Source organism: Phytophthora cinnamomi (genome assembly GCF_018691715.1).
Source record: "Phytophthora cinnamomi strain GKB4 chromosome Unknown Contig62, whole genome shotgun sequence".
NCBI lineage: Eukaryota > Oomycota > Peronosporomycetes > Peronosporales > Peronosporaceae > Phytophthora > Phytophthora cinnamomi.
Genome location: NW_027150995.1, coordinates 923,068 through 948,523, shown reverse-complemented (window position 1 = coordinate 948,523; position 25,456 = coordinate 923,068). Strand labels below are relative to the sequence as shown.

General features: G+C 59.6%; 15 protein-coding genes across 16 annotated transcripts; 8 read left to right on the top strand and 7 right to left on the bottom strand.

Moving 5' to 3' along the window:
* Positions 1 to 1,772: 1,772 nt before the first annotated feature.
* IUM83_06997 (gaf domaincontaining protein) lies at positions 1,773 to 3,048 on the top strand (the record flags this gene model as incomplete). Its single annotated transcript, XM_067931247.1, has 2 exons — positions 1,773 to 2,374; positions 2,460 to 3,048. 2 exons carry the CDS (start codon positions 1,773 to 1,775, stop codon positions 3,046 to 3,048), a joined length of 1,191 nt encoding a protein of 396 aa, XP_067787150.1.
* A 269-nt stretch (positions 3,049 to 3,317) lies between these two features.
* IUM83_06996 (Calcium/proton exchanger) lies at positions 3,318 to 4,664 on the bottom strand (the record flags this gene model as incomplete). The annotated part of the gene is made up of 1 exon (XM_067931246.1): positions 3,318 to 4,664. The coding sequence occupies one exon, from the start codon at positions 4,662 to 4,664 to the stop codon at positions 3,318 to 3,320; it is 1,347 nt and encodes a 448-aa protein (XP_067787148.1).
* A 1,957-nt stretch (positions 4,665 to 6,621) lies between these two features.
* IUM83_06995 (trehalose-phosphatase) lies at positions 6,622 to 7,810 on the top strand (the record flags this gene model as incomplete). The annotated part of the gene is made up of 4 exons (XM_067931245.1): positions 6,622 to 6,679; positions 6,840 to 7,213; positions 7,325 to 7,435; positions 7,508 to 7,810. 4 exons carry the CDS (start codon positions 6,622 to 6,624, stop codon positions 7,808 to 7,810), a joined length of 846 nt encoding a protein of 281 aa, XP_067787202.1.
* A 388-nt stretch (positions 7,811 to 8,198) lies between these two features.
* On the top strand, positions 8,199 to 9,027 carry IUM83_06994 (nadh dehydrogenase; the record flags this gene model as incomplete). Its single annotated transcript, XM_067931244.1, has 2 exons — positions 8,199 to 8,397; positions 8,486 to 9,027. The coding sequence occupies 2 exons, from the start codon at positions 8,199 to 8,201 to the stop codon at positions 9,025 to 9,027; spliced, it is 741 nt and encodes a 246-aa protein (XP_067787264.1).
* A 285-nt stretch (positions 9,028 to 9,312) lies between these two features.
* Positions 9,313 to 10,310, bottom strand: IUM83_06993 (Golgi apparatus membrane protein TVP15; the record flags this gene model as incomplete). The annotated part of the gene is made up of 4 exons (XM_067931243.1): positions 9,313 to 9,498; positions 9,581 to 9,677; positions 9,754 to 9,876; positions 9,946 to 10,310. 4 exons carry the CDS (start codon positions 10,308 to 10,310, stop codon positions 9,313 to 9,315), a joined length of 771 nt encoding a protein of 256 aa, XP_067787190.1.
* Positions 10,311 to 10,638: 328 nt separating this feature from the next.
* On the top strand, positions 10,639 to 11,900 carry IUM83_06992 (Mitochondrial Carrier (MC) Family; the record flags this gene model as incomplete). Its single annotated transcript, XM_067931242.1, has 5 exons — positions 10,639 to 10,701; positions 10,785 to 10,815; positions 10,869 to 10,942; positions 11,056 to 11,271; positions 11,364 to 11,900. 5 exons carry the CDS (start codon positions 10,639 to 10,641, stop codon positions 11,898 to 11,900), a joined length of 921 nt encoding a protein of 306 aa, XP_067787308.1.
* Positions 11,901 to 12,719: 819 nt separating this feature from the next.
* IUM83_06991 (Dual specificity phosphatase) lies at positions 12,720 to 14,021 on the top strand (the record flags this gene model as incomplete). Its single annotated transcript, XM_067931241.1, has 1 exon — positions 12,720 to 14,021. The coding sequence occupies one exon, from the start codon at positions 12,720 to 12,722 to the stop codon at positions 14,019 to 14,021; it is 1,302 nt and encodes a 433-aa protein (XP_067787147.1).
* A 101-nt stretch (positions 14,022 to 14,122) lies between these two features.
* On the bottom strand, positions 14,123 to 14,802 carry IUM83_06990 (histone H3 K4-specific methyltransferase SET7/9 N-terminal domain-containing protein; the record flags this gene model as incomplete). The annotated part of the gene is made up of 3 exons (XM_067931240.1): positions 14,123 to 14,228; positions 14,312 to 14,549; positions 14,625 to 14,802. The coding sequence occupies 3 exons, from the start codon at positions 14,800 to 14,802 to the stop codon at positions 14,123 to 14,125; spliced, it is 522 nt and encodes a 173-aa protein (XP_067787263.1).
* A 120-nt stretch (positions 14,803 to 14,922) lies between these two features.
* Positions 14,923 to 16,332, top strand: IUM83_06989 (Leucine-rich repeat-containing protein 34; the record flags this gene model as incomplete). The annotated part of the gene is made up of 1 exon (XM_067931239.1): positions 14,923 to 16,332. The coding sequence occupies one exon, from the start codon at positions 14,923 to 14,925 to the stop codon at positions 16,330 to 16,332; it is 1,410 nt and encodes a 469-aa protein (XP_067787294.1).
* Positions 16,333 to 17,498: 1,166 nt separating this feature from the next.
* IUM83_06988 (Peptide chain release factor 2) lies at positions 17,499 to 17,975 on the top strand (the record flags this gene model as incomplete). The annotated part of the gene is made up of 1 exon (XM_067931238.1): positions 17,499 to 17,975. One exon carries the CDS (start codon positions 17,499 to 17,501, stop codon positions 17,973 to 17,975), a length of 477 nt encoding a protein of 158 aa, XP_067787236.1.
* A 68-nt stretch (positions 17,976 to 18,043) lies between these two features.
* On the bottom strand, positions 18,044 to 20,343 carry IUM83_06987 (diacylglycerol kinase; the record flags this gene model as incomplete). The annotated part of the gene is made up of 2 exons (XM_067931237.1): positions 18,044 to 20,057; positions 20,132 to 20,343. 2 exons carry the CDS (start codon positions 20,341 to 20,343, stop codon positions 18,044 to 18,046), a joined length of 2,226 nt encoding a protein of 741 aa, XP_067787237.1.
* Positions 20,344 to 20,555: 212 nt separating this feature from the next.
* On the bottom strand, positions 20,556 to 21,134 carry IUM83_06986 (NAD(P)H:quinone oxidoreductase, type IV; the record flags this gene model as incomplete). The annotated part of the gene is made up of 1 exon (XM_067931236.1): positions 20,556 to 21,134. One exon carries the CDS (start codon positions 21,132 to 21,134, stop codon positions 20,556 to 20,558), a length of 579 nt encoding a protein of 192 aa, XP_067787295.1.
* A 325-nt stretch (positions 21,135 to 21,459) lies between these two features.
* On the bottom strand, positions 21,460 to 23,738 carry IUM83_06985 (Flavoprotein YCP4; the record flags this gene model as incomplete). Of its 2 annotated transcripts, none has more annotated exons than XM_067931235.1 (6): positions 21,460 to 22,957; positions 23,031 to 23,145; positions 23,217 to 23,290; positions 23,367 to 23,527; positions 23,595 to 23,661; positions 23,734 to 23,738. In XM_067931235.1, the coding sequence occupies 6 exons, from the start codon at positions 23,736 to 23,738 to the stop codon at positions 21,460 to 21,462; spliced, it is 1,920 nt and encodes a 639-aa protein (XP_067787126.1). The 2 variants fall into 2 exon arrangements, with proteins under 2 accessions (XP_067787126.1, XP_067787125.1); XM_067931234.1 differs by having other exon boundaries at positions 23,595 to 23,658.
* Positions 23,739 to 24,009: 271 nt separating this feature from the next.
* Positions 24,010 to 24,330, top strand: IUM83_06984 (Complex 1 LYR protein; the record flags this gene model as incomplete). The annotated part of the gene is made up of 1 exon (XM_067931233.1): positions 24,010 to 24,330. One exon carries the CDS (start codon positions 24,010 to 24,012, stop codon positions 24,328 to 24,330), a length of 321 nt encoding a protein of 106 aa, XP_067787084.1.
* Positions 24,331 to 24,373: 43 nt separating this feature from the next.
* Positions 24,374 to 25,063, bottom strand: IUM83_06983 (Diacylglycerol O-acyltransferase 2; the record flags this gene model as incomplete). Its single annotated transcript, XM_067931232.1, has 3 exons — positions 24,374 to 24,535; positions 24,645 to 24,899; positions 24,983 to 25,063. The coding sequence occupies 3 exons, from the start codon at positions 25,061 to 25,063 to the stop codon at positions 24,374 to 24,376; spliced, it is 498 nt and encodes a 165-aa protein (XP_067787229.1).
* Positions 25,064 to 25,456: the final 393 nt, after the last annotated feature.

Here is a 25,456-nt window from a genome sequence, read left to right as displayed (position 1 = left end):
GTGAGGACTCGTTCACAAGTTTCTTGAAAAGGAAACGCTTTTGCCGAGTCTGCGGCCAACTCGTGTGCGGCTCGTGCGTATCGACACACGAAGTGGAATGCCGAATCAGCTTCGTGGTTTCGAGTCCCTGAGTACACGCCCTGCATCAAACGCCTGCAGCGCAAGGCGTATGCGCTCGTTAGTTACGATGAGTGCCAAGATGTAGCGTAGGAAAAGAAAGCATATGAATCCACGAATGAACACGGGCAACACATGATGAAGTCGCATCAACCCTACCATCTTTTCATATGTCCCTGTGTGCACGCCCAGCATCAAGCGCCTGCAGCGCGAGGCGTTTGCGCTCGTTATTAGTTACGACGAGTACCAAGATGTAGCGTAGGAAATGAAAGCACATGAATTCTCGGGCAAAATTGGACACATGTTGAAGTCGCATCAACCCTACCAGCACTTCATAAGATGTATCAATACATGTAGGCGTGTGTTTCGACTACCAAATGTTAACTTAATACATACATATGTACATGTAGAACTCCAGTACCTGTGTCCGCACCTGTTCTCGCTTGCGGCCACACTATGACTCGATCTACAGCCGCTGTGCGCATACGACTCACTTCCGCCGTCGCAGGCCAATTCGGCTCGGAAGGAGTCAGGCGGCTTCAACTGCGTTTGGGATACCGCTTGCCGGTGCTCTACTCAGACCTGCACCCGCGGGTGGTGGCCCTACTCAAGCGAGCCCGCGTACACATGTATCTACAGATTGAGCACCCACGCACATCGATGTGTATCCAGCCTGCTGACCCCTTCTTGGACAATATCTCGGTGTCAACGAGACGCTGTAGGAGATGACGCAACTAGTGCAAATCGAGGTGGCCCTGCCCCACAAACAGCAGAGCGCTCGTGAACCAAAAACAATCCGCGCGGATTTATGCTCAAGGCCATTTAACAGGGAACGAAGTCCACTTTGGGCGATTGGTGGCATCGCCAAGTTGGCACCAGCTTCCTGTGCTGCAGACGCTTCGCGGCAGTGGCTACGGCAGCCAATGCTCATCTCGATCCAGTTGATCTGGAGCCGATTCGCGGCCACGTAAGCTTTCGCCTCCCGTCCCTGCTCGTCATGTGGGGCGCGCCTGTGGCTCAAGTGGCGCGATGGCCATTTTTCGGACGGGGGCGGACCTCGTTGCACCGAGCAGATGCTACATGTATTCGTTCACGCAGTCACCAGTCGCAGCGAATGTCCAGCTCACTGCAATCGGCGCTTTCGATTGCGGATTCTCCAGGGCTGGTGATGTAGGAGCCGGTCGCGGAGCCCCAGCACACATCGGTGTTGTCCGAGTCCTCCGCATTCTGCATCCTTCAACGAGGGATGCACTTGACTTGAACCGCACAGGCGGGACAAGCAGCATCGCTTGTGCACGCACATGCACACGAATCAACCGACGCCACCCGAGCGCGGACACCTCGGCGCTTGGGACACCACGCGCGAGTCGACGAAACCATTTCGAAAATCAGCTTGCCACAGTGTCGAGGCCGCTGGACGGATCCCCTCCGCGCCGCGCATGCAGTGCAGGTTACGCGTTGAAGGTGGCCACAAGCTGCCGCTGAACCTCTTGCAGCTCCCGTCTCTGCTCTCGGATATCACATCGCTGCACCGAGCTCAAGTGTGTAACACGTGCTGGGGGTGTATGTTCTGCTCCCGAGCTTTGCCAACCAGACCAGCCATTCTCGAATCCGCCGTCCGCCGCGCACACGTCAACTCTCGAGCCCCCACAGCGATGGCGCGCGACTTCGGCAGCAGCTCGGGCGTCTCGGCGCGCAGTATGTTCACGTGCTCGGACGAGAGCACCTTCCTGAGCTCCAGCGGCCGCTTCACTTCGCAGTCGACGCCGTCGTCGGCGTCGCATAGCACGCAGTCGTTCCTGAGCTCCAGCGGCCGCTCTACCACCTTCTCCACGGCCAGCTCCGTGGAGCAGAAGGACGAGGACGACGCACTGCTGGCGCTCGCAAGGCGCGCCCGCGCCAAGATCGAGCACGCACGCAGCGCGTTCGCCACCGGCGGCTGGAAGGAGCGCAAGGACGGCCAGGGCGTGCGCGTCTTCGGGCGGCGGACCAAGTCCGGCGTGTTCGACGTGGCGGCGTCCACGGCGCTGCCCTACAGCGCCAACGAGATCCTCGAGGTGCTCTCGAGCCACAACAGCGACGACTTCAACGCCACCATGGTGGCGCTCGCGGGCGACGCCTTCTCGTACGCCGTGACGCTGCGCGAGGTGCCCATGACGTCGCTCACCGCCCACCTCAGCACCAAGCGCATGCAGTTCTCGGGCTCCATCCCGCTCGTGTCCAGCACCAAGACCATCGAGTTCCTCGACTACGTCGAGTTCGACTACAAGACCCGGCACCGCCGTGCGCACCTTCCAGACGCTGACGCGCGACCGCACGGGTCGACTCGTTGTCGGCGGCAGCGTGCTGGCTGGATACCTGCTGCGGGAGCAGCCGTCGTCGCACCAGACGTCCGTGTTTTACTTCGGAACGCACGTCATGTGCCCCGACGAGATGAAGGCCAAGGGCATCGTCAAGGCCAAGCTCAAGGCCGCCACCGTACGCGAGACGTCGACCCACGCCCTGTTGAAGCTGGCCAAGCTGATCCCCAAGATCGGCGAGATCGCGCTGCGGAGACGACTGGGCTCCGAGGACAGCGTCGACCCCTCCGAGAATGTCGGCGATGGGAGCTGCTCGGGGTGCGGCAAGCTGGTCAAGGACTCGCTGCTGCGCAAGAAGCACGTCTGCTACATCTGCGGCCACGACACGTGCGCGGCTTGTTCCAAGTCGCAGGACGTCGAGGGCCTCATCGGAGTTATCGAACGCCTCCGCGTCTGCTGCATGTGCATCTCGGCTGCGCGGCATCGGGCTTTCGACAGTGAACCGTTGGAAGACGGACCAGTCTACTTGATCCGCCCCAGCATTGTCAGCGGCTTGAGCACCACGTCGACGAGCCGCACCGCGTCGAGCACGCCGTCACACGTCCGAACGCGTACAGTGTACGCACAATAAGATAGTATGTCATGCGAAGCAAGCCGGCCACCCATAGAGAGACGTAGGAATCCCCCGACCATTATCTATCTAATATCACCTGAGACATCAATTACAAGACAATGAAGTCGCAGAATCGACTAAAGAAGCTCACGTCATGGCAGAAGAGATTAACAGGACATCTTAGCAAAATGTGATTAGGGGGCGCACCAGTGCTTTCCTGGTGCTTACTAGCGAGCTATCATTGTACTGGACAAATGGTTTGGAAAACGAGGAGCTTCGATCGCTCCTTACTCGGCAGTGGGGACGTGTACCCATACGAGTGCGATGGCCACAAGCGCGTAGGCAGTGAGGAGCATAGAGCCCTCCAGCCAGTTGGACTTGCCGTCGGCGATGATCGCGTATACGATGATGATAGACATGAGGTAGATGAGGATCTCGAACTGGGGGAACGCAAGCGACATGGCCTGATCCATGAACCAGCCAGAGAGCACGACCACGGGCACCACGAAAAGCGAGACCTGCGTGGCCGATCCCACTGCGACGCCCATGGCGAGCTCCATCTTGTTGTTCAGCGCGACCTTGACAGCCGTCACGTGCTCCACAGCGTTGCCCACGACGGGCAGCAGGATGATGCCGATGAACGACTTGCTCAGGTGCATCTCATTGGCAAAACCATCGATGGAGCCCACGAGGAACTCGGAGAACATGGACACCAGCAGGGTCGCGCCAAGCAGCACGGCCGCGCTGGCACGCTTGGACAGTGCGGCAGCCTCCTCGGGGTCCTCCTGCTCGTCCTCGAAGAAGTCAGCGTGCGTCTTGAGCTGGAAGAAGAGCAGCTGGATGTACATGAAGAGCAGGAAGGCGGCGGCGATGCGCGAGAGCGTGAGCGTGTTGGCCACACGAGTTTCCTCCGACTCGTGGTCCGAGAAGTAGAAGATGTAGCTGGGCAGCAGCATGGCGAACGAGGCCAGCATGAGCAGCGACGAGTTGGCGCTGGCACCCACGGCGTTGAACGAGTTTTCCTTGTTGCGCACGCCGCCGGCGATGAAGGCGCAGCCCAGCACGAGCAGCAGGTTGGACAGCACGGAGCCGATGAGCGAGCTCTGCACCACGTTGATCTCGCCCGCCTTGAGCGCGAAGATGGCGACGATCACCTCGACGGCGTTGCCGAAGGTGGCGTTGACGAGCCCGCCGATGGTCTCTCCCGTGTGGAAGGCCAGCGACTCGGTGGCCTCGCCCAGCAGGTTGGCGAGCGGGATCATGACGAGGAAGTTGAAGACGAAGACCCAGAGGTCACTCCAGCCGCCGAGCGAGGCCCAGATGGCCAACGGCGCCGCGAGCAGCATGAGGTTGAGCGGCTGGTCCTTGATCATGTCGAAGATGGCCTGCGCGTCCTCCTTGAGCGTGGGCGGCGGCTGCGGCGCCTCGCTCACGTCGTTGTCGGCGCTGCTGATCCCCGAGGACGTGCCGAGCTGGTAGCTGGCGCTGCTCACGTAGCCGTTGCTGCCGCTGTGGCCGTGGCCGTGCAGCAGCGCCGAGTGCTCGCTCGGGTACTTGCGCGGCCGCGCGGCGCCGCCCTCGGCGTCGTACGTGCGCGAGCGGCGGATGGAGGCCAGAGCCTGCGCCGTGTGCATCTTGTAGCTGTGGTGGAGGAGGTGGGGGTGGTGGGTGCTTCGGGGTTCGAGCTGGTTCGGTTGTGGGACGTGGTGGGGGCCGACGCTGCTCTTGCTCCCTCCGGCTGCGCCCTTGAGACTGTAGATCTGCGGCGTCGTGGCTGATGTTCCGCCTTTCGAAGGCGTTTGCTCGATGCGACAGAAGCGGAAGTGGGATCATCGGTCACGAGCGCGCGGGCTATGTGCTTATGCCGCGCCCCCATTGGCCAGCGCCATTCGAGCAAAAGTAACGGACGTCGTGAGATCGTAGGCTATAAAATCCAGCCGGTCAACCTGCACCTTTGCGCCGAGGTTGTTGACCAGGTGACAGGACCAGCTGAAGGAATCTCCGCGCCGTGTCCACGTGTCCACGCCGGCGTCGCCGAAGTTGAAGCGCTTAATCGAATTCGCTGGTCATCGCCGACGAAAATCCTGGGCGGTGGCTACAGCAACGCGCTGCCGGCATAGGATACCTGCTTCGGCGCGCTACATGTCAACGACTACACCTAGTTTTTGGACAGGAAAACCAGCGCTTCGCGCTGCCGTCTACATGCGGAATCCAGCTGCACCGAGTATTTGGCGTATACACGCGCGAACGCCGTGTCGGCGAACGCGCTTTCGTGCATGTCGTGTCGGCTAGCGGTAAGCACCACAAGCAAGCAAATTGGGTTGGACACGCATTTCGACGCTTGAGCGGTATTCACGCCCATGACCGCTTGGCTTGTCCATTCCGGACACCACGCAGATTCGCTCCGCAAAATCCACTTTACGAAGACGATGTGATGTGAGATTTGACCACGGCAAGGGAAGCCGCATTTTGAATCTTGAACGGCTGGAGGGGGCGTGACGTGGTGCGGCACCACCGCTCCACTCGCGTAGCCCCGATCCTCACACGCTGCAGCAGAACTGCGTGGGAATCACATAGAAGATCGTGCAGGACGTGCTTGCCGATGTCGGCCAAATACTGTAGACTGGAACAGCGGCTCGGCAGCCTTAGAGGTCGACACACTCGCGGGTCTTTCCTTCGTCTGCGCCAGCAAGTTTCGTCTACGAAACGAGCAAACACGCTCGCTCCGGCGCTCAGCGCGTTGCTCGTGCCGACTCGCTGCTCGTCACGCCACGACAAACTCCGTCGGTCCGACGTTACGCGTCGTTGACACGACTATTAATAACGGCTCACGTAACCACAGCTTCAGCCTGAGGCTGTCGGTCACTACCCGTGTTGGCTCAGCGAAGGGCTCAGTTGTGGGCTTTGCGTATTGACGACAATAGCAATAACGGTGAGTGTACCAGCGCTCGTATCACAGTCGAGCGAGGTCCCGAAAGTCGCACATGCAGGTTCCGAAAAACGCTGCGTGCTGCCAACATCGAGACATCGTGATCACAGGAGTACGGGAGCGCGGAAGCGTTGCTATCGTGTGCATCAGATACCGTTGCCGCCCTAAAAACAGTTTGGCACATGTAGCAGCCTCGTCCGTAATGACAGCTCTGCCGTGCTGACTCCGAGTCAGCGCGTGGCTCGCGCCAGCCAGCGCCACACGGTTGGGCACGTTCAAGGCTTTGCTCAGGCGGTGCAGGGCGCCTCGAGACCATACACTTGGTGCACTGAATACCATGTTGTTATCGCCCTGCCCTCGCGGACTATGGCATACAAAAACTAGTACCTTTCGTCTGCGAGCGTACTGTTAACAACGCGAGCTGATTGGCCCGACTCTCAAGGCCAAGTCGTGGCCGTCGCTGCCACCGCTGCCGTCACAAGCTCAGCCTCGACCAAGTCCTCACGCGCCGCCGGCCTAGCGAGCGCGAGCTCAGCACAGCCCCCAGGCCTCCGCGCAGCGAGCGCCGGAGCCGCCAGCGTCCGTCCGTCCTCCGTGTCCCACGTGGCGTCGCGAAACCGCCGCGGTCCAGTCCTGCACAGGCTCCCACGCACACAGCCACCATGCTGCACCCGACCAACGCGTTCCGGGACATGGACTCCATCAAGCAGAAAGTCGCAGGTAAGACGCAGCGCTTGGGATAAGCATAGCGCTTGTCGTCGAGAAACCGACTAGACTCTCGCTCCATTATTGGCATTATTGGCGCTGCGCCCCAAGCAGCAACGAACGCGGCGTGTCTATGGGATTCTGACTTTGTTGACCAATGTGGAATGCAACGCAGGCAAGCGCCCCGTGGTCTTCCTCGACTACGACGGCACGCTGTCGCCCATCGTGGATGTGCCGGACCACGCCTTCATGACGGACGCCATGCGCGCCGCGCTCAGCGAGCTCTCGTCCAAGTTCGTCACGGCTATTGTGACGGGCCGCTCCACGGAGAAGGTCTACAACTTCGTGCAGCTGGACAACCTCGTCTACGCCGGCAGCCACGGGTTTGACATCAAGGGCACCAAGTCGCGCCCCATCAACTGCCAGGTGGCCGACCACTACCGCCCCGAGCTGGAGCAGGCGCTACGTGGCTTGACGGAGCAGACAGCGCACATCGCTGGCGCTGAGCTTGAGGACAACGGACTTGCCATTTCGGTACACTACCGCCACGTGAGTATTGCATGAAGATTCGGTGGATGTTTGTTTGGCGCCTGCCTTGAAGGTCTCTCCTTCGGTTGATGCTGACGCATCTGTCTTGTCTTGTGCATCTTCACCATTCAGGTCGATCCGGCGCTGCAGAATGCAGTCGAGCAGATCGTGGACGACTACGTGGCGTACCACCCGAGCCTTACCAAGAAAATGGGCAAAATGGTGTTCGAGCTGCGACCTCGTGTACGTCTGTCTCCCCTCGCCTTGCACCATCTTGTTATCCGCAGCTAACGTGACATCTTTTACCGTATGCAGGTCGATTGGGACAAGGGCCGCGCTGTCATGTACATCCTGTCGGAGTTGGGACTGGATGCGGAGGACGTCGTGCCTTTCTACTTGGGTGACGACGTGAGCGATGAGGATGCCTTCAACGCACTGAACGGCCGAGGGCTTGGCCAGGGCATCTCCATCATCGTTCGCGACCCCGAGGCGGAGAAAGTAGACTTGCCGGGCAACCTGAAGGAGTTGCCGGTGACGAAGGCGTCGTACTCGCTCCGCGACACCTCGGAGGTGCAGCAGTTTCTGACAGTGCTGGCGAGACTCGAAATTGCGTGCTAGATTTTCAATCGCCGGGCGCGACGGCGCCCTAGAATGACGGAGAGCTGAGAGCTGTCGTCGAGCACGCCGCCATTCGTTTCGCTATGTATTGCCTGAACAAGACCACGGCAGACTGGTACTGGTTGGGGGCGATCAGTTTGCTCGACATCTACCACATAACTAAAATGCGGTACCTTTCATATTTGCACACACTTCCATCTCTCCGGTGTTCGAGTTACCCAAAGGCAAAGCCTGCTTCGAAATGTAGCCATCTGATAATTCCATCCCGGGGGTCCAGCTCTCAGTGTCTAAATATCGATACTCTACTCGATATTTAGACATACCCCCGTCCATTTTTGCGGCTGGGAATCGCTAGACCACAGACCACAGGTTTTCTACCAGCGTCAGCATGTCCGTGCGTGTGCTCCAGGCGTCCACGCGCGCCGCCGCGGCCGTCGCCTCCAAGCGCGCCACCGTCGCCACGTCCTCCCGCGCCTTCTCGGAGGTGGCCAAGGACGACGAGGCCGCCAAGGCCGCGGCCGCCGCCGCCGCGGAGAAGCTCATGACGCAGCTCCGCGCTCAGCAGCTGACCAAGGCCGAGCGTACCAGTGCGTTGCCCTCTCTACTCCTGATCTCTAATGCGAAAAGAGTCGTGAAGCTAACGCGGTAATTTATTTTTTTCTTACGTGGCTGCAGTCCTGCCGCACCACGCAACGGAGGAGTACTTCCCGACGATCGAGAAGTCGCCCATGCCCTTCCCGGAGGAGGCGGCCGTCGTGTCCGGCACGGGCGAGTGGTCGGTGGGCCGCAAGGCCAAGCTCTTCAAGCCGGCGCGCAACCAGATGCAGAGCGGCATCCACCAGACCAAGCACTGGGAGATCCGCTTCGAGTCCCCGCGCACGTGGGCCAACCCGCTCATGGGATGGACCAGCACGGCCGACCCCTACATCGGCCTGGTGACCAAGTTCGACACGCAGGAGGCCGCCGAGCGGTTCGCCAAGAAGCAGGGCTGGGAGCTCGAGGTCGCCGAGCCGGCCCCTGTGGGCGACTACTACGGCAAGATCTCGTACGCGCACAACTTCCTGCCGGAGAACGTCGAGACGCTCATCAAGCAGAAGGGCAAGAAGTCGGCGGTGCAGTTCAAGCACCCGACCGGCCGTCGCAGCAACTGGGTCAAGACGCTCAAGTACCACGGCAACGGCGTCGTGGCGCAGCACGGCGGCGAGGCCAAGGAGTAAAGTACGCACAACGAAAGCGCAGCGATGGAAGCAGGCAGCATTGTAACGAGGGAAGCAGTCGGCGAAAAGTCCGACTAGCAGCGTGTGCTGCTCTCTTCGTAATAAGCAGCTCAACGAGAACTCATCGAAACTGAAGGCTGTTGCGTATATCCTACGAGGTTTAGTCCATTTTTCATCTTACATGTAAGGCCTAGCGAGATGATGCAGAAAAAGCTGATATATAACCATGCAGCTTAGCTCTCACTTCCGTGTCCTAAGGCCGATGCATAGCGCCGCTGTCGTTGCTTACACCGACACGTGCGACGGCTGAGGCTTGGCCGGCGCGGTGGTAACCACGGGCACAGGGATCTGCGGCTGCTGCTGGTTATAACGGAGCTCGGGCATGGCCTCCAGGTCCGCCTCTTCCTGCTGCTGCGCCGTCATGGTGGCGGCACCCGTCGGCTTCAGCATGGCAGCCTTGTAGGCCGGGTGCTGCAGATCAATAGAATGCGGCAACAGTTCCCGTTAGACTTTGGAAAAATCCAAGCTCAACTAACCATCAAGTCCAACGTACTCGTTTGATGAGGAAGAAGTTAAACAGGGCCAGGAAGAAGAAGCAGATCCCCAGAATCCAGCCGATCCAGCCCTGCGAGATGGCCAGGAACGCGATGCTACATGACGACGGCGACAGTGCAACGTAACGTTAGCCACAACGGAGAGCAAGCAACGCCAGCAACAACCACGCACCAGAGGATGTAGGACGCCTTGCCCGTGGCCGAGAACATGAAGCCGAAGTTGACCTTGACGCGATCCGCGATGGACGGGAAGCGCTCGTGGTTCTCGATGAAGGCGAGTCCAGCGCTCAGGAACCTGCCACAACAAATGAACCTCTCGCATCAGCCACGTCCTCGCCTGCAAAGTCCACAGAGCAGCCCGTACATGATGTAGATGATGACGAGGAAGTGCGAGTAGCTGGGCACCTGGAACATGCGGAAGAAGCACGTGACCCACAGGCCGCCGGCGAACACGAGGTTCACCAGGCGCATGTAGCCGTTGATGCGCGCGATGTCCGTGCCGGAGATGCGGCGCTCCAGCTCGTCCGTGCGCTCCTTGAGCGCGGCGGGCATCTGCACCTGCGAGATCTGCGACTTGAACTGCGTCGAGAACTGGCGCAGCATCTCCGCGGCGGGGGCCGTGGCGGCACCTTCAGCTCCTGCAGCCGCGGGGGCCGGGGCGGCGGCAGCGGGGGCGGGCGCGGCGGGCGCGGCGGGCGCCGCAGTCGTCGAGGCTGAGGGTTCCATCATAGCGAGCGGTTTCTTCCTCTCTGGACTATGGCTGCGAGTGACTGCCGAGAGAAAGCACCGCTTTCCGCGGAGGCGACCACTTGGCTTCGCGGCGGGGACTCACTGCACAGCCATACAAACGCCCATATGCGGGGGGATCCGTTGGGAATTTCCACACAATCTGGTCGCGGAAAATATGGTCCAAGCTTCCCCGCACACGTGACATGGCTACAGTTTCGGGTTTTAGAGGTTTCGACCAATCCCACCAGCCGGCACCGGCGATTGGACAAAAATAGACGTATAACGGTCGCCGCGCCGTTGACAAGCTGCAACAGTGCAGGCGGGCAGGATGGACGAGACCGCCAAGAAGTCCGTCGCGGCGTCTGTGGGCGCCGTCATCACCTCCTTCGCGGTGCGTGCCAGCAATCGAGATGCAGACTTTGCTAGGCTGCTCAGGTGTCTGACGTTGGTGCTATTACGCTCGCGCTGGTCCAGATCACGCGTAAGACCGACAGCTGCCCAGGGGGTTAACATGCAGCGTAGCGTTCCTTAACTTTGTCGTGGTGCTTGCCCTCGCAGCATTGGAGGTGGTCAAGACGCGCCTGCAGGTGCAGGCTCCAGCGGTGGTGCACGCCCCGCCTGCAGTACAGAAGGTTGGTCAGCCGCCGTGTGTGTTTACCAGTGCTGCCAAGTGCTGAAGCTGGTGTCGACCAGATCTTGGCAATCAATCAGCAGCACCTGACTAACTGGACGTCGTGGCGAGCAGTGCCCGTACTACAGCTTCTCCAATGGCCTCATGGACACGATGCTGCCCAAACAGCGGCTGCTGAAGCAGTGCAAGTGCTCGCCGGAGCAGATCTGCTCCCCGCCCAAGCCGAACAGCACGCTGTTCACGATGGCTCGCATCGTGCGGCTGGAAGGACCACTGGCGCTGTACGCTGGACTGCCGCCGACGTTGCTGACAGCTATCCCATCGACCGCTGTATACTTCACGTCGTATGAATTGCTCCTAAAGCGGCTGAAGACGACTTTCCCGGAGCAGAACCACGGACTGCTGGCGATGGCATCGGGCAGCATGGCGCGCGCGGGGCCGCCACCATCTTCTCCCCGTTCGAGCTGATCCGCGTGCAGATGCAAGCAGTTGCCAACGCGCACCCATTTGCGACGTACGTGCACCAGGTATGGCAAGGAGGAGTGCGGCAGCTGTTCGCCGGCCTTGGCGCCACGCTGGCCCGGGACATTCCGTTCTCGGCCTTCTACTGGTACGGCATTGAGACGTCCAAGGAGTACTTGACGGAGCGAGTCCCCATCGCGGACGCACAGCGGAGACGCGTCTCGGTCGCGTTCATCTCGGGCGTGCTGGCCGGTGTGCTCGCGACTGTCGTCACGCACCCGTTCGATGTGATCAAGACTCGGTCGCAGCTGGCCGTGTACTCCAAGGACACAGCTCCGGCGCCGTCGCTGCGGCAGCTGCTTCGGCATATGTGGGAAGTTGAGGGCGCGCGGGGGATGGCCGCCGGGCTGGTGCCGCGGGTCGTCAAGGTGGCGCCCGCGTGCGCCATCATGATCTCCTCGTACGAGGCCACCAAGCAGGCCTTCAACGTTGACTAAGGAAATAAAGCTCGCATTATCATAGACGAAAATCACCAAACAATCCAAATACGGACATTCACTGGCAATAATGAGCTACTGTATGAGTCGTTGCCCACTCATTGCCAGCAGGCAGCCGCGAACACGGCTTCGCTGCCGCGCCGCGCGGCGCCACCAGGTGGTGATATCGTTGTAAGCCACAATTTTGCCCCAGATTTGCTCATCAAGGAACACGGCGCCGAGCGCGGATACTGAGACCTAGTCAGGTGTAGCGGCGCCACCAGAGCACCGAAATGGGCGGCCGCAAAGATGCCAAGCCCGATAGATCCAGGGACGCGTGTGGGCGGTGGCGGCCCAGCTACAAGGACCGAGGCGTCCATGGTGGCCGCCCCATGCGGACGCGGGTACTCTTCGCGCGCAGCATTTGGGCCGCTCGCGGCAGCGGCAGCCGGCGCCGCCGCCTCATGGGGCAGCTCCACATCGGCTGGGCGCAAGTGCATCTGAGTTTGGCGGCCACAGGCTGCGGCCGCTAGCTAATGCTCGCGCGCTTGGTAGCCATCCTTTGCCGCGCGACGGCGTGCGATTAGCCCACAAATTGTAGGCACAGGGCCGGGGTTGCCCCGACTAGCTCGCTGACTATAAACCTCCGGCCTCGCAGAACGCATACCGCTCCGAGGCCGGAGCCGATGCCGCGCGGGTCTACCACGACCTGTCAGAGACGATCCGGGATAGCCTGGGCCGATCTCCAGAGGACAGTCGGCGGCGGCGGGCGCCAGCCTCAATTGGCATTTGGCTCGGTAGGTGCCACCTCCGCTGCCACGTAATAGAGGAATAGTAGCCATGGTCCAGCTCGACGAGCCGCAGCAGCCGCAGCAGCAGGATATGAAGCCGAAGCCGTTCGACGGCACCGCCAGCGGCGTCTCCACGTGCGTCACGGGCTCCAACCGCTCGGTTGAACCCGTGGCCGACCCGGTGCTGGAGGCGGCGTCCTCGCCGTCGCACTCGCTGTCGCTCAGCTCCTCGTGCCTCTCGTTCGCCTCGCGGAGGCTGCGCAGGAGGCGCAACTCGCACAGCCGCGTGCCGCTCATCTCGGTCACGTCGCTCTACAACCGCCTGCAGACGACGGGCGTCGTGCTCGTGGACTGCCGTAAAGGCGCCGAGTTCACGGCCGGCCACCTGCCGGACGCGCTGCACTGCCCGCACATCCACACGGGGCCACACCTCACGGCGCTCAGCTGCGCCGGCCAAGTGGCCAAGACCGTGGAGGACGTGCTGGAACTCACGGAGAACGACAAGCTGCGCGAGAAGCTGGAGCGGAGAGACCTCATCGAAGTGGTGGTCATTGGAGGCAACCACACGGGCGCGTCCTTCCTCTACCGGATGGACTGGGGCTACCGCTTCGCCAAGATGCTCAAGGAGGAGGGTCGCGTCTTCTCGGTGCGGTTCCTGGCGCAGGGCTTCCCTGCCTTCGCCAAGAAGTACAGCTTCATGCTGGTGTCGTCGCCCTGGATTCTGCCCGATACCCAGGAGGCTGATAGCAACACAAGGACACAGGAGCAGCAGGAGGCCCCAGAAACTACAGTGTCCAGCCCCACCTCGACCATGCACTTCCCGAACGAGATCGTGGACGGGTTCCTCTACCTGGGTAACTTCTGGCAGGCCAACTCGCCCGAGGTGATCGACGCGCTGCAAATTACCCACGTTGTCAACATGGGTGCCATCACGGACCAGCGCAATAAATTCGACCACGTCGAGTACCTGGATGTGGCCATCAAGGACAAAGTGGATGTGGACATCGCACAGGAGTTCGGGCCTACGATTGAGTTCATCCAAAAGGCAGCGGAGGAGAATGGCCGCGTGCTGATCCACTGCGTGCAAGGCGTGTCGCGCTCGTCCACGATCTGCATCTGGTACGTCATGCTAAAGACCAAGTGCACCCTGTCGGCCGCCTACAGCCACGTGCTCAAGTGCCGACCGCTTATTTTCCCCAACCGAGGCTTCATGGCGCAGCTGATTGCCAACGAGCGCGAGCTCTACGGGGATCAGAGCGTCATGGAGGACGAGCTGGAGCTGCTGCAGAATGGGCTCCTGCCGCCGGTGGACCGCAGCGGCTCGGCGCTGTGCCAGACCTTCCTCCCGTAACCATCCACCACCATATTGAAGTTGACCCGCAACGAATTGCCATCTATAAGAATATATATTATTGCCACACCACCACCTCAAGTGTATATCGCTTTTCTGCTTCACCTCAGCGTGTGGAAGATGCGGCCGTTGTCATACTTGCCGTTGAGGAAGCGGCCTCGCCACTGCACACCGTCCTTGTCCACATACAGCCCCCCACCGTGCATTCTAACAGCAAAAGATTCCACAAACAAGACCCACAAATAAGAACCTGGTCCAGCTATTCACCACAAGTTGAAGTTGGCACGTACTTGTTGAAGTGCCAGCCGCCTTCGTAGTACGCGCCGTCGGCCCAGCGGTAGCTCCCGACTCCGTGGAAGGCGTTGCCCTGGAACTCTCCGTCGTAGCTCGCGCCCGTGGCGAAGCTGTACACGCCGCGGCCATGCATCTGGTCGTGCAGCCACTCGCCCTCATACTTCTCGGCCCCAGTCCAGAAGGAGCCGTGGCCCTGGCGAACCACTTTTCCACCGACCAGGCAATACTCTCCCTCTGCAGCGCACGCGAGCGTCACGGGGCAACTTCAGGAGAAGCTAATGCGCATGGACTAACGCTACGTGGACTTACTGTACTTGCTGCCGTCGCTGAACGAAAAGGTGCCGGTCTTGACTGTCTCGTCGTCCTCCTCTGCTGGCTGCTCCTCCTCGGTTTTCGCTGCGGTGGCCATGGCAGCAGCCGCCGCTGCCGCGGCGGCGGCCTTGGCATCACCTTGTCCTGCGGTGGACGCCTTCGGCTTCGTTACCATGCTGCTATCCGCTTGGAAGTGAGCTTCGCCCGATGAAAGGACGCGTCGGTTCACGTGCATTAGACCCCTCCAGCTTCCTGCCTACTACTACACACACACGAGATACAGCCCCCAGAAAGTATGTCGCTCCAGGACTTTGTGCACCACTACGAGATGGAGAGTCTGCAGCTGGGGATCACGGCGCGACGAGATGTGACGCTGCGTATGATGGAGTTCTTCCCGTCGCCCGAGGACGACGGGCTCAGCAGCAATTTCCAGGCCACTTCCCAGGCGCTAGCCGCTCGCCGTACAGCTGAACGCTCCAAGAATGAAGAGAGACCGGGAGCAACGCTTGTACTGGCCGGCAACACGCGCGAGGGCTTCCACCACCGACTGCGTAACATCCAGCTAGTGGCGCTGGCGAACGCGCTGCACAAGAGCAACGTGCCTGGTCTCGTTGGCCTGGATCTACGCTACAACTACCTCGGCGAACACGAGGACACATCAGGGCAACGCCAAGCTGATAATGGAGGTGAGGATGAAGACGAAGGAGCACGCGACGAGCGCGAGTTCCTTCTGGAAACCGCGTCAAGTCTTGGCCGTCTATTGCAGCCAAGTCCATCGTACCCGTGCCAGATCGCCGAATTGAATCTGCAGGGCAATCGTCTTGGCAGCGAGAGCTGCCGACTGCTATGCACAGCGCTCGACGCCGCGGGCTCGGCTTCTCCCTTACGAAGATTAAATCTCAATGGAAACCCGCTGGGGTCAATGGGAGGACACGCCATCGCAGCGCTGCTTGCGTCGAGCTCATGCCCGCTGCAGGAAGTCGACGTGGGCAACACTGAGCTTGATGTATCCAACCTCATAGCCATTGCGCAGTCATTGCGTGTTAATCGCAGACTCGAGGCGCTAAACCTGGACAACCCTATCATACGCACCAAGGAAGAGGAAGCGATCCAGTACATTGGCAAAGCGTTGCAAGTGAATCGAGTGCTTACGAATCTGAGCTTGGCCAAGCACCAGATATCCGATCACGGTGCGCAGGTGCTCGCCGAACGCCTACTGGACAATCGGTCGCTACGGCGACTTGTACTCCGCGCCAATCGGATCGGAAGTACCGGTGCTTCTGCACTAGCGGCATTGCTGCTACGCCACCCAATGCTGGCCGAGTTTGATCTCAGCGCCAACCGAATCGGGGATGCCGGTGCGAAAGCCTTTGCACAGGTGCTACGAGTCAACATGGCCACGCCTCTGGAGGTGCTGTCACTCTGTTCTACATCTCTCACTGACGACGGAATGGCAGCTATTGCAGCAGCTTGTCTGAATCCTCAGAAACCCGAAGCTGGATCCCGTCTGCGCTGTTTGCTGCTGTGGGGGAACGTCTTCGGCCCCAAGACGTCTCCGCTAGTGCTGCAGCTGTGCGAGCCCGGAGGCCGCTTCCACGAGAGCAGCGTTGAGACCGACTTTTTACCTCGTCTCGTCGACGACGAAGTGCTCGTCGCGCACCAGGAAGCCTACCACTTCTCGCAATTCGCGTCGCCGAAGAGGTAAGATGGGACTGGCGAGTTGCACCAAGCACTAACCTGGTGAGGGCATACTGATAGCAGTGTACTGCATTTGAGTCTTTTTAGGAAGACTTTACTGATCAGTGATGGCGTTCAGTTAATCGCTAAGTGCGAACCTAGGCAAAACTCGACGACTAAGTTCGCAGTCTGCCTAAGACCGATCTGGTTGGCCGATAGGCCGACCAATCAGCTAATAAGAAAATTCCCCATATGAATCCTAGATTGATTTTTACAATTCCGCCTAACCTCATATTTTGATCAGCGGTCAAAATGCTCCGTCGATTCCTGCCCCGACGCGCCCGCATCGCTGTCTCCCACGCAGCCCCCAAGGCGTCCGCCAATATCCAAGCTAGTCAGAAGTCTTTGCAACTGCCTTGTCAAACCGCACACGAAGTATGGAGCTTGCCACGCAGGTATTCATTTTTATACGCTCCATTAAAGCGCTCGACTTCATCGCGGTGGTTTTCGTCCACTGAAGCCCCTTCCAGCACCGAATCCTTCACTTCGTTGGCCGATCAAGCGCAGCGAGAGATTAAAGTGATCCACGACGTCGTCGTCACCGCCCACAACAAGCAAGAGCTCGCTGCACTGCGTGAAGAGGCTGCTGCCTCGGACCTTTGGGACGATGCGGCTCACGCTGCGGCGGTGGTGCAACGACTGGCTGCGCTAGAGTCAAGAGAGACGAGAGCTGGTGAGCTGCATCGCCGTTTCTTGGATACGAAGGAGCTGCATCTGATGGCAGCGGAGGAGGACGACGAACCGATGCTTCGGGACTGTGTGAACGCCATGGCCACAGTTCACGCTGACGCACAGCAGCTCAGACTGGAGCTGCTGCTGTCGCATGAGAGCGATGGCAGATCGTGTTTTTTGGAGATCCAAGCAGGCGCTGGGGGAACCGATAGTTGCGACTGGACGGCGATGCTGGCGAGGATGTATGCGCGCTGGGGCGAGGCTCGTGGCTTTCAAGTGCAATACGCCGATGAGTCTGCTGGGGAAGAAGCTGGGTTCCGGTCGGTGGTTTTACGGCTAGATGGCGCGTATGCGTACGGGTGGGCGAAAGGTGAAGCTGGTGTGCATCGACTCGTACGCATTTCGCCGTTTGATAACGCAGGAAGGAGGCACACGTCTTTTGCCCAAGTGCGTGTGTATCCGATGGCTGCTGAAGGCCGCTCAAGTGAGGAAATTGAGATCTCGACCAAGGATCTCCGCATCGACACGTTTCGGTCGTCGGGTCCTGGTGGGCAGCACGTGAATACGACGGACAGCGCCATTCGAATCACTCACTTGCCTACGGGAATTGTAGTGCAGAGCCAATCGGACCGGTCGCAGCATCGCAACAAGGCCGAAGCGCTAGCCATGCTGCGTGCCAAGCTCTACCAGCGCAAGCTCGATGAAGAAGCCCGCAAGAGGCAGCAATTTGCTCAGGGGCTTGGAGAAAACGCTTGGGGAAACCAGATCCGGTCTTACGTTTTGCACCCGTACCAATTAGTGAAGGACCATCGCACAAATTACTCGGAAGGGAACACGGCGCTGGTTTTAGATGGTGACATTGACCATTTCATCGAGAAGATGCTTCTTCACCAAGCCGCATCCAGCAGTGCTGACGGGATTCCTGGCGAGAATGAGTAGATAATTTCTATATATTTACTTAATGGCCTCGTAGTGCTTGCTCCTTAGCTTATAATCGTGTTGTCCTCTCACTTATCCATGACGAAGGAGTGTCTTTCGTGTCCACGACTATCAGTTGCCACTAAGCCCCGGGAACCTGTGTGTCGACGAGATGCGGCATTGTCAGCGACGCGACGAGCGATCTCGACAAGAAGAATGTCGCGTTGCCTAGAGGAAATAACGTGGGTGTGTTCTGCCCAGTCAAGCACCTCGCCAACCTTCTTGGTCACCACATCGCGCTCCTCAACGGTACGGCTGAGCATAAAGGCCTGCTGTAGAAAGGAGATGTCCATCTCACTCGGCTTTTGCAGCCATGGTTCACCGTCGATCTGTACGGGGAGCGTCTCTTTTAGGGTCAAGCTCACCGACTTCGCCTGGCATAAACGCACAGCCTTGGACAGGCCCACTTGCATCTGGCCAAGGTGCAATGTGCCATACACAGCCACAACGTCTAGCAGGCCGTCGTGAGGGGACGATGCGCCGAAGTGCGTGTTGGTATCAACACTGTCAATGCTGCTCGCTCGGCTGCGGTCATCGTCGTCATCAGTCTCGCTGGCGGAGTCGGAGTCTTCGTTATCAGATTCCGCGTCGTCATGCCAAAGCTTGGATCCGCCACCGTAGCTGTTAATGTTGAGCAGAATCACGCCCTCGGTACCTTCGGGTAGTGCAATGTGCTTACCATCGCACACGAGATCGATCTTTTCAGGCAGTCCAGCACACGTCCGCACGATGAAGTTTTTGGCGCCGAATTGACTGTACCACAGCTTATTGACGAACTGGCTCATGAATAATCCCGGCGAGCGTTCACGCTGTTCGTGAAACTCAAGCGCCACTTGAGCATCCACACCAACACCCAGGTAGTTGTTGAGAACAACACGCTTCTGTGAGTCGCCGATGTTCACTTGCCATCGGTCCAAAAGGCTGACATGAGCTGCTTCGACCTCGCTAAGAATTTCACTCACATCGGTAGGAGCTGAAAACCCAGCACCCCAACCAAGCACACGAGCCAAGTCGTTGCCGGTACCCAACGGTAAGACAGCGATTGGTGGTTGTCGCGCAGCTCCGATCTCGTCAAGTGCCCCAAGTACCCAGCCAACAGTTCCGTCGCCACCACAGACCAGAATGCGCAGTCGCGGAAGTCCGATAAACCTACGCAAAGGCTCAATGGGGCTTTGGTGCGACAGATCGTACACCTGCAAGGGGTTCAGCCACTTTCGCACTTGCCGTAGCACATGAAGCCCCATCTTGCCACCACTACGGCTGTTGATAAATACCAAGAGTGGAGTAGTTTCCTTCGGTGTCTCGAGCAAGTCGTACGGGAGGCCGTCCGATCCCGTGACGGCATTCGATGCAGCCGCCAGCGCACTTTCCCACCCTGCAGTGACCTCACTTCGCAAATTACTAGTTGGTGGCGTGGGTTGCTCCATCGCACCGCTGGCGACGCCGCGCCGAAGGCGAATATTGGACATCTTGGTCACCGCGATATGCGCAGCACTACGCACGGAGTTGAGCGCACGCTGTGACTTGCTCGCAATCGAGACCGGCTCGTGCAAAAGGACACAAGACGGAGGCAAGATGAGGTTGGCGTGTCGCCCCAAGTCGCATCGACGTAGTAGCGACGGTCGGTGGGCGCGTGCCAGCGCCTGCTGGAAGCACTCTTCGTGCACTCGGACGTGGCACCAGGCGCACTTGAGTCCGGAGAGCGCCAAGATGCTGCCGCAGAAGAGGCCGCACAGCGAGCACGAGTCCATGGGGTCGATGTTGCCCTTGATCCACATATGTCGCTGCTGCTGGGGCGAGGCCAGAGCATTGACGCCGTCTTTCTCGACGGCTGCAGGTGGCAACAGCACTCCAGCAGCTCTGCAGACGCAGGCCGGCGCCAACGGCAGCGCAGAGGCAGCGGCGGGAGGCCCAGCCACGCCCTTGTAGCGCATGGTGGTGGCCGCGCACTGAGCGTGCGCGTACATGCCGCAGATGTCGCACTTGACCACGTAGCTGCGGATGCCGTAGACGATGGCTTCGCACACGTTGCACCACTGCGGCCTGCCACATACAAGCACAAGTAGTCAGTGTCAACGCACGACTAAGAGACGCAGTAGTGGGCACTGCAGACGTACCCGGCCAGGTTACCAGGGCGCCACTGGTGCTGCCCCACGACGTACGGGCCGTCGCGGAAGCTGCGCCACGTGAGGAAGAAGAGGAACTTGCGCACGCAGAGGAAGACGATGAGGCCCAGCGCCAGCCCCACAAAGGTGTAGCCCACCGAGTTGAAGAGCGCCACCGCCTCGGGCGGCACGTAGGCCGACGGCGGCTCCAGGAACGACTCCATCGCCCAGCGCCCAGCTCACAACCCAACACGTTCACAGCGGTAACTATGCAGCGAAGGGTCGTGAATGTGCAGCAGTGTGTGGACCACTCCTCGCGCAACATCTCTCTCCCACGTGGTACAATGTACCCATAACAAAAGGTATCTTTTCTTCGAAAATGGGTTCCACGTTAGCATGACGTTATTACATGCACTCCAGAGGCTACTGCTGCTGCCTAAGCCGAGAGCTTCTTGGCCACGCCGGCGAAGGACTCGCCCTGCACCTTGGCGACATCCAGCTCCAGCTTGCTCGGCTGGCGGGAGCCGTCGCCACCCGCGAGCGTGCCGGCGCCCCAGGGGCTGCCGCCGTGGATCTCGTCCATGTTGAAGAGCAGCGGGCTGCGGTAGCCTAGCGGCACGAAGGTCACCGTCGTGAAGGCCGTGGTCTCCTGGCCGCCGCCGATCGTGCCCGTGCTGAAGAAGATGCCGGCCGGCTTGCCCACCAGGCCGCCGGAGGCCCAGAGCCCGCCGCACGCGTCGAACAGCGCCTTGACCTGCGCCGGCATGCTGCCGAAGCGCGTGGGGATGCCCAGCAGCACGCCGTCCGCGTTCTTGAGGACGTCCGGCGTGGCCACCGGGTGGTCCTTCTTGGGCGGCGCGTGCATCTTGGTCAGGATCTCCTCGGACAGCGTCTCCTGGACCTGGTAGATCTCGGCGGTCACGCCCTCCACGGCCTCGACGCCCTCCTTGACGGACTCGGCCATCGTGGAGATGTGGCCGTAGGTCGAGTAGTAGATGATGGCGATGTTGGTCATCCTTGCACTCTTTCTTAACTTGGCTTGGGGAGCTTGGACTTGAGCTCGACGGGGAAGATTGAGAAATGAGAGGGACTTTTGGTCTGACGTCAATGAGCCAACACGGAACGGTGAATTAGCGTGGGCATCGAGGCGACTTACAGAGGTACGTCGCACTAGACACGGTATTGGCAATCGCGCTCGTAGAAGGAATTAGCTTATGCCTGACATCGATTTATCGTTATGTGGACCATCATAAATCTGGACCACGGCAACTTCGTTGCTCTACGTCAGTTGCCCTTTGAGTCAGACAGCTACGAATTGCCTCTGCAGATCTGCAGGGCGATCAGCGATACGAGCGGCGCTGCGTGGTCGAGAACACGGAGACGCCCTTCTTGCTTGCGCCCTTCTTCTTGCCGCCCTTGCCCGAGCTCCAGGCGACTGCAGGGGGACTGGTGGACGGGTTACCCCACGCAGCGGGCGAGCCAAACGCAATGGGGTCCGTCAGGTGCGGCCTGGCCTCGCTCGATCCGGGCCCCAGCGCCGGGAAGTACCCAGAGTTCTCCGTCACTCGAGCAAACGACCTGTCCACGTCGTCAGAATACGGTGACGCTGGAGTAGCTGCTGCGTGAACTTCACCGTCGAACTCGGCGCTCGATGCATTGCTGAGCGTGAACTCCTCCAGAGACTCAGCCAGCGCCTGCTCGTAGGGCGACGGCCACGTCATACCCTCCTGCTCCAGCGAGAACGCTGCTGCGTTGCTCTTGAAGATCGGAGACGACGGAGAAGGCGCGTTCTGCAGCCTCTGCTTCTGCTTCCGCTGCTTGGTGCGCTTCTTGATGTCGTTGCGGAACGAATTGAGCGTCGACGGCGACAGCTGCGACGTCAGATCGAGCTCGCAGATGTAGAAATCACAAAAGCGCGGCAAGTGGCTCAAGAAACGGTAGCGCTTCAGCGCTTCCTCGTCCATGACCACGTGCTCGATGTCCAGTACACGACCATGAATTTGCTCCGGTAGCAAGTGGTAGCGGTCAACAGGCAACGGCTCCGAACTCGCTGCTGAGTTAGCCTCCTGGTTCCACGCAGCTTCCAGCTCCTTCTGGTGTGAGTCGTCTTCGTGGTCACCTTCTAGCTCGTGCAGGTGCTCATCCGAGTATTCTTTCAGCAGACACTTCATGTTCAGCGGGTGGAGAACCACGTACGTCCCATTCGCGATTTGGTAGAACGAATACGCGTCGCCACCGTCGTGTTGGTGTTGCTTTCCTTTCGTGCCAGTAGTTGCGCCACTAGCGATGCTAGCGTGGCTAGAGCCGTAGGTGCCGTGGCTAAAGTCGTCACTCTTAGCGAGCCGCCCCGAAGTATTCCGCATGGCCTCTTCCACGAAAGGGAGGTTGTCGACGTCTCCACTGCTGCGAAACTCGGCATCCATCGACTGCAGATCGCGCATCTCCGAGTACAGAAGCTCACGCAAATAATCGGGTGTTGCCTCTAGAATGCGTGAGTACGTCGCATCGACATCATCCACACTTGGCAGCTTCCGAGAGCGTTTACGCTTCGCAAATGCCGCGGCCTCTGGAGTAGGCAACGCGGAGTGCGAAGTAGAATCATCCCCAGCCGAGTCACCCTTAGCTTCTGCAGGCGGGAGCACACGAAGTTGGGGAAACATGCTGGACTTGGGTCGTTCCAGAAACTGAAAAGTTACGTCGTCGCCCACGTGCGGAGGGAGCTGTAGCTGATGGAGCTGCACACTGCGTAAATGCCCCTTTTGGACAGATTCAAAGCACATCGGGCATCGACGCCAGTACTTGTCCGTCATTGACAGGTACCGCAAGATGCAAGGCCAGCTACAACACATTATCCGACAAGTAAGATTACTATGCACGAGGCTCAACACACATTGACGTCACGCAAACGCACCAGAAGATGTGGCCGCACTTGGTGATTTTTGGTGCACGGAAAGTATCCATACAAATTGGACACGTCTGCGGGCTTTCGACGTCATACCACAGCAGCACCTGCTCCACTGTGGACCCTGCAAGCGATCATGTGCTGTCAGATCCCACCAATAGTCAACGTACAGCAACTCAAAACGTAGTAGCTCACATTCCGTAAGAGCCTCCAGATCCCACGTCGGAACAACCGCATCAGGTTCAAGTGGTGCGATCACGAAGCGGTAGCTACAAACACGCCGTATCAGCAACTGTCAGATAGACATATACACGTAAGTATCCCAACACGCTGTCATCGACGTACTTGGCGTGCAGATACTCGCTCTGCGTGCGAGGCGCCGAGCTCTTTTTCTTCTTCTGGTGGTGGTACGCGGGCCTCTCGCGTTCGGGCATCGAGAAGTTGAGCAGGTGGTTGGCGGAAACTCCGTTGCGCGTGACGCGAGCCTCGTAGTCCATGTTTTTCTTCTGTATCCATGCAGCCAAGTCAACCCAACCAAGATCACTCTGTCCCAATCCACGACGCAACCCGCACCTGCTCTCTACGTGGACCGCGACGACCAGAGCCGCCATTGCTATTATTGCGACTGCTGTTATTCCTGCTATTGTGCCCCGCCACAGTCGTCAGTACTCGTCCATGGACAGGAGATCTCGTTCGAGGGACAGAAACGCACCTCATGATGGCGAGCGGCAGGAGGCGAATTAAATAGATATGGAGATAGGTACAATAGATACACGTGAAAGAGACGACGGGGAAGGCGAAGCAGTGGACGAGGGGGGCGGAGAGAGGCTGGAACGCCGGGTAGGGCGAGGCGGCGGCGGCGAAGATGTCGCGCGATGCCGAAGACTGGTGAAGTGACGTGCGAGATTCGATCCACGCGATTTCGACCAATGGGAGCGCTCGTGGTGTGCGGCACACAACTCGAAAGCTCACACAAGACATCGCAGCGATGGCGGAGACCAAGGAGGTGCTGCGCATGTACCGGCGGATCCTCAAGCTGGCGCAGCGCTACCCGAGCGTCAAGCGCGAGTCGATCATCCGCGACATCAAGACGGAGTTCCACGCCAACAAGGACCTCACGGACGCGCAGAAGATCCGCGAGGAGCTGGCGTCGGTGCGCGCCGGCATCAAGGAGCTGTCCATGTACGCCAGTTTGCATCCTTCGCTGCCCAACTGGAGCGTCGAAGTGGGGCGCGACGCCATTCAACCTCCGCCGCCTGTGCATGGAGGCGTGAACGCCAAGGTGGTCAGTGGTGGTACGAAGCAGTGAATAACAGCTAAGCAGCTTCATTAAAGCGATGAGAACTTTTGGTTTACTGGTTGCCGCTCTGGGTGGGCGGGCAGAGCTCACACCCTTCGCAGCACCGTTCGCACACAGGACCGAGCTGCGTCTGCGGGATCAGGATGAGGTCCCCCGTTTGCTTGGACGTCGTCATGTTCAGGAACTGACTGATGGGGCGATCCTCGTCGGCTGCCTGGAACAACGAGGCATAAGAGAGGCATAGCGACAGGCATTGACAGCAACAACAGCAGCGGCATGAGATGCAGAGCTTGACTATGAGGGATATCCGAACGGCGGCTCACCGCTACGACGTGCGGCACGTCCTCGTTCTCGTCGGCGAAGTGGCCGAACCAGTATGTCTGCATGGCGTTGGGCGGCCAGCGGTGCGGGTTCGCGGACGTGGCGATGAGCGCCAGCACCTCCTGGAACATAACGCTGCGTCGGGTCACGTCCTTGCCCTGCAGCAGCTCGATGCGCGGCCGCAGCTGCGCGAACGTGACGGTCGCGACCTCCTTGTCGTCGAGGTTGAGCGTGCCCACTACCGGCAGTAGCCCGCCCTGCAGTGCAGCGCGGTGCAGTGCAGTTTCGTCAAATGCACTACGGCGTAGTAGTAGTAGCAAGCGAGTCGACTTGCACGCACCTCGATGGTGCCCACGACGTACGAGTTCTGCTCCCTCGGGTCCGACGGGAACGTGAACACGCGCACCTTCACGCGGACCATTTTGGTGCGGCCAGGCCTGAGCAGAACGGGGATCGATCCCAAGGGGCGGCCGGTCGGTCTCCGCAGTGCACAAAGCCCGCGCTGCGTGGTAAGAAATGACCGTGTTGAACTTCCACTCCAGGCAAAGATCAGTGCCAAAGACAGAGAGGCCGCTAGAGGACAAGCCGCCCTAGCCTAACCAAAGCAAGGAAACCAACGTACAAAACTGAAAAGGATCAAATGCATGCTACATTAGTTGGTGTGAAGGAAGGAAGCTCTCGCGAGTTCCCATTTACTTAAAAAGTACACTTGTGCTCAGGGTTGTCCACATAAATACTGTAACAGGACGAGAGCTGCTGCACCGCGCCAGTTGCGCTTGCCGCAAGGGCCTTGGTCTCCTCGACTGGCTGCTGG